This window comes from Lethenteron reissneri, chromosome 71 (assembly GCF_015708825.2).
Source record: "Lethenteron reissneri isolate LAM-NWPU_2019-01 chromosome 71, ASM1570882v1, whole genome shotgun sequence".
NCBI lineage: Eukaryota > Metazoa > Chordata > Hyperoartia > Petromyzontiformes > Petromyzontidae > Lethenteron > Lethenteron reissneri.
In genome coordinates, this window is record NC_083849.1 from 4,326,532 (window position 1) to 4,341,584 (window position 15,053).

General features: G+C 58.0%; 1 protein-coding gene across 1 annotated transcript in view; it reads left to right on the forward strand.

The window, feature by feature from the left end:
• Positions 1–11,152, forward strand: part of LOC133361215 (probable helicase senataxin) — a 31,439-nt gene extending 20,287 nt beyond the window's left edge. Inside the window, exons 6-8 of the mRNA XM_061580098.1 lie at positions 9,804–10,059; positions 10,189–10,308; positions 10,968–11,152. Coding sequence (XP_061436082.1) covers positions 9,804–10,059; positions 10,189–10,308; positions 10,968–11,152 — 561 coding nt within the window. The remainder of the gene's footprint in view (positions 1–9,803; positions 10,060–10,188; positions 10,309–10,967) is intronic.
• Positions 11,153–15,053: the final 3,901 nt, after the last annotated feature.

Consider the following 15,053-nt stretch of genomic DNA (forward strand, 5'->3'; position numbering starts at 1 on the left):
AAGGACAACCCCATGACGATGGGCCCTAGCCCCACTAGATGCATGAGGTGAGGGGAGCGGCCGTGCGGGTGATACGTCGCGACTCGTCTGGGGTTTGGGGCCCGATGCTGACGAGGGACCGGGAGGGGCCGGAGGCAGCTTGTTGAAGGCTCCCGGGGCATTCTGGCAGCCCCGCTCAATGTGGCCCTGCTGGCCACAGCGGACGCAGGCCACAGTGGCAGCGTCCTGCGGATGGGAAGGTCCCGGCCGCCCCCGCTGCTCCGGACGGCGACCCGCATCCCTCCCGCGATGCTCAGGATTTGCCAGGGCTGCGAGGGTGTCCACTCCCTGAGAGACGGCTCTCCCCTCTGGTGCCGGGACCCCCGCGCCATCTAGGGCTGTTGGCGGAGGGAGAGGTGTGTCTGAATGTTCTCGGCCACCGCCAAGGACGTGATCTGGCGATCGTTGTTGATCGACAAAGCGATCCCCAGCTCCCGTGCCAGGTCAAGTAGCCGTTCCAGGGCCATCGAGTCCAGTGCTCTGCCCTCCAGGTCAGGGTATGCGGCCTGTGCCAGGCCAGGAGCGAACAGCGGAAGGCCAATGGCAGTTCCCCCTCCTCCCGCCGCCGTAGCGAGAACTTCAGGCACGCACTGGACGGTGGCTCGAAGACGTTGGCCATCTGAATATACGCCGCCAGAAGCGTAGACTTATCGACTGGTGGGATTGACTTGAAAGCCTGCAGCGCCCTCTCATCCAAACGGGTCGGAAGGGCCCGCAATGCCTCCTCCATGGGCCAGCCGACCGACATATACATCGCGTCGAACCGGTCCTGGAAGGCCAACCAGTCGCCCACCTTTGCGACTAACAGTGCGACGTGGGTGCAACCGGCGCAGTCCTTGGCCGTGCGGTGCGGCGAGGTGTCGAAGCCCCGCGGCACCCGCGGGCCACCCCGCAGACGTGGCGATGGGCGGCTGCGTTGCGGCACTTGTAGGCCACACCGGAGACGCGGCGAGTGTGGGCTGCGTTGCGGCACTCGTAGGCCACAACGGAGACGCGGCAAGGTGCGGTGGCGTTGCGGCCCCCGTGGGCCACGCCGTAGACGCTTCGAGGTGTGGAGGCGTCACAGCGCCCGCGACCCACCTGTCTGCGGCGGTGTACGGAGCCGCGGTGGCGCCCGCTGCCCACCCCGCAGCCACGGCGAGGTACGAGGCCGCGGTATCGCCAGCAACCGGCCCAGCGCACACGGCGACGGCGGAGGCGCGGCGTCAGCGTGCGTGGCTGCGGCAGCCCCCGCGGCCCCTTCGGGCCACGCCGTAGGCGCGGGCGGTATGATTCGGGGCTGCGGCGGCCCCTGCGGCCCACCCCGCCGGCGCGGCGAGGTGCAGAGCCGCGGTAGCAGTCACGGCAACCTCCGGCGGCGTGGCGATGTGCGGGGCCGCGGCGGCACCAACGGCGGCGGCGGCCGCTACCCAATCCGGCGGCGCGGAGAGGATGACATCCGCGGACGTACTTGGAGCCCCCCAGCGGGCGCTGCGTGGTCCGTGGTGCGGAGCAGCGTCATCGCCGGCGGCCAGATCCGCAGGTGCGACGCGCAATGGAACCGCGGCTGCGCCGGCGATGAAGAGCGGCGTCCATGGCACCGACTTGCGGCGTTGCAGCAACAATGGCCGCCGCTTGCGACGTCACAGCCGAAATGGCGGCCATTTGCGGCCCCTCGGCCAACATGGCCGCCGCTGACTGCGTCGCCATAAACATGGCGGCCATCTCCCGCGGCGCACCCAGTGTGGAAATGGCGCCGTACCTCGACCCCCTGCACGCGCCCCAGCACGGACGAAGACCCGGCAGCAGCGGCCACCATGCGATGCGCCAGGGCCCGCCACTGGCGAGTCCGTCTGGGCCAGCCAGTCGTCACAGCACCCGAGTCGGACCCCCCAGAGATGGGCCCGTGAAGATGGACCCTAACCCCGCGAGATGCCTGAGGTGAAGGGAGCGGCCGAACAATGGATGCGTCGTGACTTGTTTGGTGCCCGGGAGGTCCCGCCGCTGGAGGGACGTCTGCGGGAGGAGAGGCCTTGGTGTAGATCCCGTGGGCGTTGTTGCACCCCCTCTCGAAGTGGCCCAGCTGACCACAACGGAAGCAAGTCACCCATCCCCGGACTTGCGAATGGGAAGGAGCCGCTCACCCCGCCCCTGTCCGGCGAGCAGATCCGCCGACCCTGCGGCGATCGTAGGTCGCCGCTTCCCGGGCCGCCACCACATCCGCCGGTGCCGGAGCACCCGCGCACGCTGCCATCGCCGGAGGGCGCCGCAGCACCAGTTGAGTTTGAATGTTCTGGACGACGGCCAACGACGTAATTTTGGACTCTGCCGCGATGGACAAAGCGACTCCTAACTCCCCCGCGAGATCCAGCAGCCTGTCCAACGCCAGGGAGTCTATCACGGCCCCCTCCACGTCGGGGTATGCGGCCCGAGCCAGCGCAAGGAGGGAGCAGCGAAACGCGAGAGGCGACTCCCCCTTCTCCCGCCGGCGCGCCGTAAACTTGAGTCACGCCGCAGATAGTGGCTCATAAACCTCAGCCATCTGATCAAAGGCGGACTGCAGCGTGGACTTCAGCGCTGGTGGAATACCCAAGAAGGTCTGCAAGGCCCTAGCGTCCAAGCATGTGGGCAGCCCTAGTAGGGCCTCCTCCTCCGGCCAGCGCACATATTGGTAGGCCACCACGAAGCGGGCCTGGAAGTCCGCCCAGTCCCCACCCTTAGCCACAAACGGCGCGACAGGGAGTAGCCGACGCAGCCGCCCCATCGCCCTGGCCCGCGGGGAGCCCGCTGCGACATCCGCGGCGACGTATGGAGCGGCGGCGCTCATGGGTGCCGCCATGACGCTTTTTATGACTTGCGGCATCGTATAAACCATTGCTCCCGACTCCGGCGACGCATGAAAAATTGCGCCCGCCAGCGGCGTCGCAGAAAAAATGGTGGCGCCCTGCTTCAGCGCAGCCAGTGCGAAAATGGCGGGAGCCTGAGTTGCGGCGGGAGGCGCGGCGTCAGCCAAATCATGACAATCGCGCGTCCCCCCGCCCGCGACGTGTGCACGCTCCCACTACGCCAGCACGACGGTGAGCTGAGCCACCGACCGCTGGAGCAGCTCCAACTGGGCTGCCATGACGCGCCAGACGTCAGCTGGCGGCACCGCGGTTCCCCCGTCGCCGCCTCCTCCGGCTCCAGCCCGGGCCACCTGTCCGGGGCGCGTCTCGAACTCCGGGGTCTCCGCCAAGCCACCCACAGCTTCGTCCTCCCCCACCAGAGGTATGCCAGCCATGGTCTTCCGTTTCGCGCTGGATTTTACATTTCCGCTCGTACGGAAGCCAGTCGTGTAGGGGCTCTACGCCAACTCTTTATTTAAGGGCTTGCGCCTAACTCGGGGGAAGGGGTTAACACAGTTATTAACTAATCTCCCCAGGGGAAGGGTACTGGGAGTTCCCTACACCCTACCAGGCTATCGGGCTCTTCCCACAGCACTGACCGAGGGTTCATCCAACTCGGCCAGCCGGATAAAGCAGCCCTTTAGCCTGGCTCTCTACCCTCTATCCCGGAACCCCCTACTCCCCTAACACTCACTCCTCTGGCTCACCGCGAAGATCCCGTCTACATAACGGGTCTCCCCTCAAATACCCCGGGTGGCATGACGTCACTTTTCCTTGACGGCATTCCCCCCGAGGCGAGTGTGACCTGACGTCAGCACTCCACTCCTCAACACTAGTGCAGCACTAACCGGTTGTGTTGCAGAATAAACCCACTACTACGTTAACAATTATAGTGTGGTGTGTTGTTTATACTAGTGTAGTGACATAAGAAGGGAGGGGCTGCTGGGGGCTCTGGGACCCTGGGTGGGCCAGGCGCTTAAGCATCTTGGCACCAGGCGGTGGGTTCTCAGGCGGGTCAGACGCTTAAGCCTCTTGGCATCAGGCGTTAAGTTCCCAGGCGCTTAATCCCCTTGGCGCCGCCAAAGGGGGGGGCTGTGTGTGCTCTGTGGGATATCTGGGGGCGCACACGGCCCCACCCCTCGTTGGGGACTGGGCATAAAAGTGGAGCTCCCTGGACGATCAGGGCCAGTCGTAGCTCAAGACCCAAGACCCAAGACCAGCCATCGGAGGACCCTGGGATGCTGTGAGAGCCAGTGGTGGGACTCTGGAACTCCCGACTCTACGACCTTGTGAGGCGAGTTCCAGAGCGTAGCCAGAGTAGTGTATCTAGGCTGTGTACCTAGGCTGTGTACCTAGGCTGTAACAGAGTATCAGGACTGTTGGAGAGTTGGAGTGTTGAATCGTAACAAAGAAGTTACATCTACAAGTGTCTCCGGAACCCATTACATTTGGCGTCAGAAGTGGCAATGGAGACAAGAGGTAAGCCACGTACCTTCAGTCCTGACGGCGATGTCGAGGAACAAGCAGCGATGGGGCGGCCAACGCCGGCCGACAGCGACGCTGCACCGCCGGCTGAACAGCTGTCTGCTCTGCCGACCGTCCCCTCTCGAGCGTCGGGAGCAGCGATGGAGGAGGCGCTGCTTCGCCTCACTGAGCTGCTCCACGCCACCGTCTCCATCCTGGACGACATGCGTCGCTCACAGGCGGAGACAGGAGGGAGAGAGGCGGCGCAGCGGCCCCGCCATTCCGCCGGCTCCAACACAAAGATGGCAGTCGTTCCCGGCACAAATACATCAGGGTGTGTCGTCACTTCTGCCGGGGGAGCAATGACCGCTGGGAGCGACGTCACTTCTGGGCTCAGCGCTGTCCAACTTAGCAACGCCGCGTCATCAGCGCTGCGTCCCTCACCGCCGGGTGACAGCTGTTTGCAACCTAGCAATGCCGCGTCATCAGCGCTGCGACCTTCACTGCCGGACGACAGCTGGCTTCAACCTAGCATACCGTGTCATCAGCGCTGCGACCGGACAGTGAGGGCACCATTCTTACTGTAACCGGCGCCGGGGCCGGCACATCGACCGACATGCTGGTCGCCGCCTTTGCTGCTCTGGCCAAAGGTTGGAGGTCGGGAGACCAGGCCCCTGACACTTCGTACATTTACGCGCTCCGGATTAATGATTTTTTTGTTGATATTTTCTTCGTTGTCGTCGGGGAGTCGTGACTGTTGTTGGGTAAACTGTGTGGAGCTTCGCTCGTGAGTGTTGTCAATGTATGTGTGAAACTTTGCTTGTGATTGTTAACAATGTATGGTTTGTATTGAGCTTTGTTCGTGATTGTTAATGTATAGCTTGTGCTGTCATTGTTAACGATGTATATACTGTATGGGGCATTTATCTTGAGATGGTGACATGCTGCCAAGGATTTGGAATTGTCATGCTGGCTCTCAAATATCTTGGGGTGCAGATCCTGACCAGGATGGCCCAGCGGGTGTTGCGTGTCTAACACGAGAGTTGTTCTCCCGTCATGCTATGGCTGACGGCTTGACCTGACAGCCCGGAGATAGAGACACTCCGTGGCATGTCTAGCCTCGGGGGCTGTGTGCTCACATGGCTCGGAGAGTGTGGTCCCGTTATGCTATGGCTGACGGCTTGACCTGACAGCCCGGAGATTGAAACACTCCGTGGCATGTCTAGCCTAGTGGGCTGTGCACTCACAGGGCTCGGAGAGTGTGGTCCCGTCATGGAATAGCTGACGGCTTGACCTGACGGCCCGGAGGTTGAGACCCTCCGTGGTGCGTCTGGAGCAGTAGGCTCGCCCTGACGGCCCGGAGATTGAAACACTCCGAGGCGCATTGAAACAGTGGGCTGGAGATTCGTGGTGTTCAGGTGTAGTTGTCCCGTTACGTTGGGACTGTATCCCTCAGTTGTTAGGGTGCATGTTGTGCAGGGAGTGAACGATGGGTCGTCTCAGCTCGGTCGGTACAGCTATATGCTGCGATGCGAGTCTTGGAGAGAGATTGGGTCGTCTCAGCTCGGTCGGTACAGCTATATGCTGCGATGCGAGTCATGGAGAGAGATTGGGTCTCCGCTCGGTCGGTACAGCTATATGCTGCGATGCGAGTCTTGGAGAGAGATTGGGTCTCAGCTCGGTCGGTACAGCTATATGCTGCGATGCGAGTCTTGGAGAGAGACTGGGTTGAAGCCCCCCGATTTGGCCGACGCGTGCTACTGGTTGTGATGCCGCGTCGGAAAGGCGGGTGGGGTGGTAACACAAAAATTCCCCCCCGATATGGCCGACGTGCGCAGTTTTAGGATGGAGGCGCCATGTTGGAAAGGCGGGGGGTGCTAACGGTTGACATGTAATGTCGGTGGTGGTCCTCATTGAGGGCTGCTGGGACGCAAGCACGGAATGCCTTTTGGAGATGCGGTTCGTGCGTGCGGCCACCATTTATGGACAGGAGCAGGCAGATTTATTTTGTTTGTGTCATGTCAATTTTATATATATATTTTAAAATGTAGATACTGGAGCAGCCCTGAAGTGCGACTTCTTTGCCCAGTACATGGGTCGGCCCTGAAGTACGACTTCTCGACCCGGGACGTAGACAGACGTCCGGATAAGTGTGTGTAGAGGGGTGATAGACATGTTGGTCTTCGCCTTCTCACCACCTGACGGATGGGAGGATGGCAGGGTGGTGTGGATCCCTGCCATCCATGCGGTGATTGTGTGATTTCGGTTCGATTACCGGTGTTGGTTGTGCATCCAACGCGTCGGAATCTGTATATTTGTTGTTGTTAATTCCCCGTTTTCTATGCGGATCCCGAGGAGGGCTAGGTGTGCCGCGGGTCGTTTGTTCACATGTCATTGCTTCACCTTTTTGTTGATTGATGCTTGTATATAGTGTAAAGTTGTACAGGTTGGTTATGGTATTTATGGTTGCTTTATTGTTCTCTTTTCTTTTCCTGTTGAGGCTCGCGTATTTTTTTTCTCTCTCTCCCTTTCGTTAATTTAAACTTTCTAATTATTGACAGCCGGGACGGTTGGAGGCTACGTAGAGGGGGGTAATGTAGTGACATAAGAAGGGAGGGGCTGCTGGGGGCTCTGGGACCCTGGGTGGGCCAGGCGCTAAAGCCTCTTGGCACCAGGCGGTGGGTTCTCAGGCGGGTCAGACGCTTAAGCCTCTTGGCGTCAGGCGTTGAGTTCCCAGGCGCTTAATTCCCTTGGCGCCGCCAAAGGGGGGGGCTGTGTGTGCTCTGTGGGATATCTGGGGGCGCACACGGCCCCACCCCTCGTTGGGGACTGGGCATAAAAGCGGAGCTCCCTGGACGATCAGGGCCAGTCATAGCTCAAGACCCAAGACCCAAGACCAGCCATCGGAGGACCCTGGGATGCTGTGAGAGCCAGTGGTGGGACTCTGGAACTCCCGACTCTACGACCTTGTGAGGCGAGTTCCAGAGCGTAGCCAGAGTAGTGTATCTAGGCTATGTACCTAGGCTGTGTACCTAGGCTGTAACAGAGTATCAGGACTGTTGGAGAGTTGGAGTGTTGAATCGTAATAAAGAAGTTACATCTACAAGTGTCTCCGGAACCCATTACACTAATATAGCACTAACCAGTTGTGTGTTGTAGAGTAAACCCACTACTGCGTTAACAATTATAGTGTGGTGTATTGTTTATACTAGTGAAGTATCGGAATGACAGCAGGAAACCTCTTGACGGGTAGCACACTTTTTATTAAACCTTGACTTGTCACGATACAACGTGTGGTCACTATTCCTCACACTACACACACTTCACTTGACACGTGTGGTCACTACCTTTCCCACTACACACTCCACTTGACACGTGTAGTTACTATGGCTCACGCTGCATGCTCACACTGCATGCTCACACTGCACTCCAGCCCCGTAACGTCCGTGGAGCCTCCAGGCCCACCCCAGCTTGGGCGTGGGTCACAACCTCTGGGTCCCGAGGGCCGGCCCTCACACGGACGTTCGGCCCCGGGTCCCAGGGTCCCGCCTCTGGGTCACACAGAGCCCCGGCCCTTACAAGGACAGCGGGACTAGGTGCCGCAGGGCCCTATCTCTTCCTCCTCCGTCTTCAGTCTTCGCTGGTCACCAACTCCCTTTGCGCCTGTGCGCACCACCTTATATAGCCCCCGCTCTCGGGAGACGGAGCGTATGCGGACCTCGACGTGAGCATCCCCCTTAGTTGACCAATCCCCGCGCGCTTGCCCCAGGATCCCATCGCTGTCAGCGCACGTCACCGATACCCAGCCAATCACTGCGTCATAACCCCCGACCCCACGCTGACCCCTGATCCTTCACCGTCAGCGCGCGTCACCAACACACACAGCCAATCACTACGCGCTGGCACACAATCTCTACCCCAGCGCGTATCACCACTACACTAGTACAGCACTAACCAGTTGTGTGTTGCAGAGTAAACCCAGTACTCGAATTGGTCGATAATATTGGTCGCGATAGCGTTACGTGTTCAATTGTTTCAACAAATCCGCATTTAGAATCGACGTCGTGCGGATTACGACTTTTCGGCTGCTGCTTTGCATTTCCACGTTGTCATGATGATGATAAGCTGCCAGTTTGTTGAGCTGCTATCGTTTGTGATAGTTAGGTTGAGGGCTTCTAAAAAAGAAGCTGCACAGAGCAGTAGGACTTTACCTGGTAAAATATCAATAATAAAGATTTTTGGGTTAGATCACGTTATTTATAAATGTGTCGTAACCCTCCACCACCCCACACGGCCAATCAGTAAAAAATGTCATGTTGACAAAAGACAAATAGTTCACTATTTATACGAGTGAGGCACGCCGACTGAGACCGAGCATGGGAGAAGATTACCCACAATCCTGCAGCGAGAGAGAGAGAAGAACCATCGGCTCAGTTGTGATCACGTGACGCTCGGCAGACAAAGCGTCTACATACTACTCGTATTGCAAGACCTCGCTCATTTATCAAGTACATTTTTTTTTATTTGCTCGTCTTGCAGACCAAGTTACTCGCAATCCAAGGTTTTACTGTCCTTTTATAGAACGGAGGTAGAAGAGGCAAAACTCCACGCAGAAATGCTCCCTGATCGGGAATTGAATCCTGGTCCCTTCTGGGTGAGTGGGGATCGCTCAAAGACAAAGATCCCCCTGTATAGCCTTAACAGACTATTGGGGCAAGTGCTCCTAGCAAGCACCTATGAAGAACGGCACGGGACATGAGGGGGTGGGTGACCAGCGCCACGCTAGGGGCCACCTTTGTCTCTCCAGTGGTGACGTTTACTACACACCATACCAGGTACTCATTTGAGGCTGAGTTGACCTAGAGGAGGCCCAGGATCGGTTCAGATAATCGTCACTGGTGTTGGCCGTAAGCGGGAATCGAACTCGGGTGGCCGAGTTCGTAGCGCAGCGTGCTAACCACTGCACAAACACTCCCCACATCACTACCACCACCACCCCAATCTTCGCCATCACCATTGTCACCATCACCAGTGCCATCACTACCACCACTGCCACCATCGCCACCATTGCCACCATCACGACCACCACTGCCACCGCAACGCCACGCACACACGGACACACAGACACACCGCCACACGCACACACGGACATACTGTCACACACACGGACATTCTGTTACACACACACATACAGCAACAACCGCCATTCACCACTAAGTGGCGGTGACGTCACCACGACGCTTGTGCCAGGCCATGTGCACCTTGAGGCCACGTGAGGTGTCGAACGCCCGCTGGCAGGAGCTCACGGGGCAGACCCAGGTGCCACGGGTCGACTGACTGAGATGACCGAGATGACTGGCTGATGCACCACCTGTGCCCCCTATTGTGCCGACACACACGCTGTCACACACGCGGACACACCGCCACCACCGCCAGGTGCGCAAGTGGGCTCTGCTGACGGCGCGTGAAATGGGGCGCATCAGCCGGGACGACTACTACGACCTGGCGGAGGTGATCGGCTGCCTACTGCGCGTGGTCGACATCAACCCGTTCATCAACCCCGACCTCTACAGCGCCGCCCTGGAGGCCGCCGCCGAAGTAGACGGCGGCGGCGGCGGAAACTCGTCGCTGGCGCTGATGCTGCTGCCGCGCCATCTCTTCGACCCGACCAACCACAAGAGCTACTGGCTGGGTAACGTCTCACCCCGCTGCCCACCGCGCAGAGGGGGCCACGGCGGTTTTGTGGCACCCATGGTGTTGTTGTTGTTCTCTACCCAAGTGTTGCTGCTGTTGGCCTAAGGTGTGTTGTTGTTGTTTCCAGGTGTGTGCATGTTGCTGAGTCTCCTGGAGGAGCAGGCCATGGAGAGTTTGCTGCTGGGAGTGGACCGCAAGGCCGACCTGGTGCAGGCCATCATGCACACGCTAGAAATGTCTCCCACCGGTGAGACGACTTCACTACATGCTGGAATTCTCTCTCTCTCATGTCTGTGTGTGTGTTTGTGTGTCTGTGTGTGTGTCTGTCCGTGTGTCTGTCTGTGTTTCTGTCTGTCTGTGTTTCTGTCTGTCTGTGTGTCTGTCTGTCCGTGTGTCTGTCTGTGTTTCTGTCTGTCTGTGTCTTTGCATCTGGGAGCCGGGCATGGTGCTGGGAAACCCACCTTACCCTCAAGTGCCGTGCCGGCCTTCAAAGGCGCTGCTGCTAACTCCTCCGTGCCTCCGTGTTAGGAGGTGTTTTGAGTTGTCTTGAACTCCGTTTGGGGGCTTGGTGAACTCGCGTCGTCCCAAGGTTTACAAGAGCGCACTGGTCCAGGGTTGTGCTTGGGCGTGTGGCTTCAAGCGACGACGAGCGGCGTTGTGGAGGAGCTTGCTCACGACCCTGCTGCTGCTGCTGTTGCTGCTGTTGCTGCTGTCACTGCTGTTAATGCTGCTGTTGTTGTTGCTGTTGCTGCTGCTGTTGCTTCTGCTGCTGTTGCTGCTGCTGTTGCTGCTGCTGTTGCTGCTGCTGTTGCTCCCGCTGCTGCTGCTGCTGTTGCTTCCGCTGCTGCTGCTGTTGCTGCTGCTGCTGCTGCTGTTGTCGCCACCACGGCCACCGCGGATGTGAAGATGGTACTGCGAGCAACATCAGCGCGTTCTGGCCGGCGCTGCAGTGCCTCATGCTGTTGCTCGACCGGCTGGGCTCCAAGGTGTGGGGCGGCCACTCCATGGACCCCATCCAGGTGTTCCACAAAGTCACCTCTAGCGCCAGCTACCAGCACGAGGTGGACGCCGTGCGCCTGGCACACTGGTAAAGAAAACAACAACCAGGACAACAACAACAATAACCGGCATGACGGTCTTGATGCTGAGAGCATGTGGAGTTTGTGTTCTACCCCTGTTCTGCAGAGAGAGTGAGTGGAGTTTGTGTGATCTACCGCTGTTCTGCAGAGTGAGTGAGTGGAGTTTGTGTGTTCTACCCCTGTTATACAGAGTGAGTGGAGTTTGTGTGATCTACTCCTGTTCTACAGAGAGAGTGAGTGGAGTTTGTGTGTTCTACCCCTGTTCTACAGAGTGAGTGAGTGGAGTTTGTGTGTTCTACCCCTGTTCTACAGAGTGAGTGAGTGGAGTTTGTGTGATCTACTCCTGTTCTACAGAGAGAGTGAGTGGAGTTTGTGTGTTCTACCGCTGTTCTGCAGAGTGAGTGAGTGGAGTTTGTGTGTTCTACCCCTGTTCTACAGAGTGAGTGAGTGGAGTTTGTGTGTTCTACCGCTGTTCTACAGAGTGAGTGGAGTTTGTGTGATCTACTCCTGTTCTACAGGAGAGTGAGTGGAGTTTGTGTTCTACCCTGTTATACAGAGTGAGTGAGTGGAGTTTGTGTGTACTACCGCTGTTCTGCAGAGTGAAGTGAGTGGAGTTTGTGTGTTCTACCGCTGTTCTGCAGAGTGAGTGAGTGGAGTTTGTGTGTTCTACCCCTGTTATACAGAGTGAGTGGAGTTTGTGTGTTCTACCCCTGTTATACAGAGTGAGTGGAGTTTGTGTGTTCTACTCCTGTTCTGCAGAGAGAGTGAGTGGAGTTTGTGTGTTCTACCCTGTTCTACAGAGTGAGTGAGTGGAGTTTGTGTGTTCTACCCCTGTTATACAGAGTGAGTGGAGTTTGTGTGTTCTACTTCTGTTCTACAGAGAGAGTGAGTGGAGTTTGTGTGTTCTACCCCTGTTCTGCAGAGGTGAGTGAGTGGAGTTTGTGTGTTCTACCCCTGTTATACAGAGTGAGTGGAGTTTGTGTGTTCTACTCCTGTTCTGCAGAGAGAGTGAGTGGAGTTTGTGTGTTCTACCCTGTTCTGCAGAGAGAGTGAGTGGAGTTTGTGTGTTCTATCCCTGTTCTACAGAGTGAGTGAGTGGAGTTTGTGTGTTCTACCCCTGTTCTACAGAGTGAGTGAGTGGAATTTGTGTGTTCTACCCCTGTTTTTGCAGAGGTGAGTGAGTGGAGTTTGTGTGTTCTACCCCTGTTCTACAGATGTGAGTGAGTGGAGTTTGCGTTGTTCTACCCCTGTTCTACAGAGTGAGTGGAGTTTGTGTGTTCTACCCTGTTCTACAGAGTGAGTGAGTGGAGTTTGTGTGATCTACCCCTGTTCTACAGAGTGAGTGAGTGGAGTTTGTGTGTTCTAGCCCTGTTCTACAGAGTGAGTGGAGTTTGTGTGTTCTACCCCTGTTCTACAGATGTGATGTGAGTGGAGTTTGTGTGTTCTATGGTTCCACTTTATGTGCTCGTGTGACGAGGGCGACCTCATGTTGCAGATGCTGCATCTCGCTAATGATGTTACTTTGCTGTGCAGAATTCCACTGAGCTGCCATTGAACGTTGTCTCTACATTGTGCGCAACAACGCTCAGTGATTGCTCCGTGTTCACGAGGTCCCCGTGTCGAGTGTTCACGTCGTCGTCGATTAATTCCGTTGTTCAATTTAACGCGTAGGACTTTCGCGACAATATCATCCATAATGCAGGTTTTTTTTTCCTTGGCTTTGATCGCGGTCACTTATATATATTTACGAGATCTAGCCCAAAAAACTGTATTATGGATTTCTGTTGTTCGTCTCCCCCCCTCCCCCCTTAGCCAAAGAAAGATTAAAACACAACCAGGGCGATGACGACGGGTTGTCGTGCAGTCAGATTGTTTACCAGTCCGACCTCATGTTCCGCACAAAGGTACGTGTGTCTGCGTGCGTACGCAACGTGTCTGAACCTTTTATTCACACCGTACGCAGCCAAACCGTGGCTTACGGAGGTGTGGGGGGGAAGGGCATACAACTCTACAGAAAAAAGCAGTTCTAAAGAAATGAGTTGTCAATTTAGTATGGTGGTGTAGTGTATAGTGCAGGTGTGTAGTGTCGTGTGTATGTGTAGTGGTGGTGTTGACGTGCGCCGACAGTGATGGATCACGGGGCGCGGGGTTGGGCACGCGATGTGGGCGTGGTATGGACGCGCGCGCCGGTGGTAAGGCGCGCTGACACAAGTGGGAAAAGAGGATCGTAGCCAGCGCGCAGTGATTGGTCAAATAGGATGGGTGCTCTCAGCGACGTCCGCAGGAGGTGCATAAAGGGGGACGCGCGAGAGCACTCGAGGTTGTTGTTAACCAGTTGAAGACCGAAGACGGAGTGGAGGAGGTAGTGGCCCGAGACCCCTAGTCCCGCCGTCCTTGTCAGGACCGGGGCCCTGTGTGGCTCGGAGCCGAGACTGGGGGACCCGTAGTCCGACGCCCGTGTGGGTCGGGAAGGTGGTACCCAGAGCCGAGACGGACACCCCGGCCGGGTGTGTTCCGGAAGGCTACGGGGCGTAAGAGCCCGTGTCAATGTAGCTGAGTGGGTGTTAGTCACCCGAGTAGCTAAGTGGGTGTTAGTCACCCGTGTAGCTGAGTGGTGTTAGTCACCCGTTAACTAAGTGGGTGTTAGTCACCTGTAACTATAAGTTGGTGAAATAAAAGAGTGTGCTACCCGTGAAGTCGTCTCCCGCCGAGTTACTACTTTACAACTGGCGTCAGAAGTAAACCTGTCTTCAAGAAGAATGGACACAAGGAAGACTACCCGTACCCACGAGCAAGATCGGGGACGACGGCGTACCGGAGACACCAACCTCGGGAGGAGAGGACGAGGAGTTGCCGCCGATGCAGCACTTCGCGGCGATGGCCGATGCTCCGCTTGCCTCCGACACCAGCCTACAGGACGCACACTCCCGCCTGGCGGAGTTGCTGCTCGCCGCCGCTGCGATTTTGGCGGAAATCTCCGTTCCAGCGGGCGGAGGGACGGCTGCGGGGTTGGAGGAGGGAGCGCGGCTGGAGGGATCCCGCCAGAAGGCGCTTCGCGCCAAAAGTTTTGAAGTTGGCGCCATTTTTGAGGGTCCGCCACCAATTGGCGGGAAGCGCGGACACCACGTGGCCAGAGATCTCCACACAGCGCAGCCCGCGTCATCGGCGCGCGCAGGAGCTCTCCATTATGCGCCTGCAGACGGAGCCGACATTTTCTGCAACCACAGCGGCGCGCGGGAAAATCGTTCCGACGACGACGACGACCGAGTCCTCCAGCAACGATTGCCCGCGCTATCGGCGTTCAAGGCAGACGGGGGCGACTGGGGAGCCTTCCAGCGAAGGTTCCTCGCACATCAAGAAATGTCGGGGTGGTCCGACACCACTGCCCTGCGCGCGCTGCCAGCGATGCTCGACGACGACGCGCTTGCAGCCTTCACATCTGCCCCGAGGTCGTCCCGCTCAACGCTCCAGGCCGCGCTACACCTGATGGCTAAGGTGTTCGGGCCACCCTCGACCTGTCACCACCATTTCTACGATCGGCCAAAGGTGGTTGGAGAAACAACGCTCGCCTATCGCACGGCGCTGCTCGCCCTGGCGGACTCAGCTTTTCCCCGCATGGACAAGGAGGGGAAGGACGCCATGGTGACGGAGCAGCTGCTGGCGTTGGCTCACGACTTGGGAGTTCCCATCAATACGGCGGACGAAATGGACATCTGCTCCCTGGGGATTGCCACAAGTATTCACGCTTACGAAGTCCTCAAGCGCAAGCCGACGGTCGTCTGCGCATCGGCGGGGAACGGGGCACCGGCCCGCCACGGTCATCGGACCTCAGCCTGCTGTGGCTCGGAGGAGGCCTTCGCCGTTTCGAGACCGGGGGAGTGGAGAACGGGAGGTCGTTCGCCCACACGTTCAT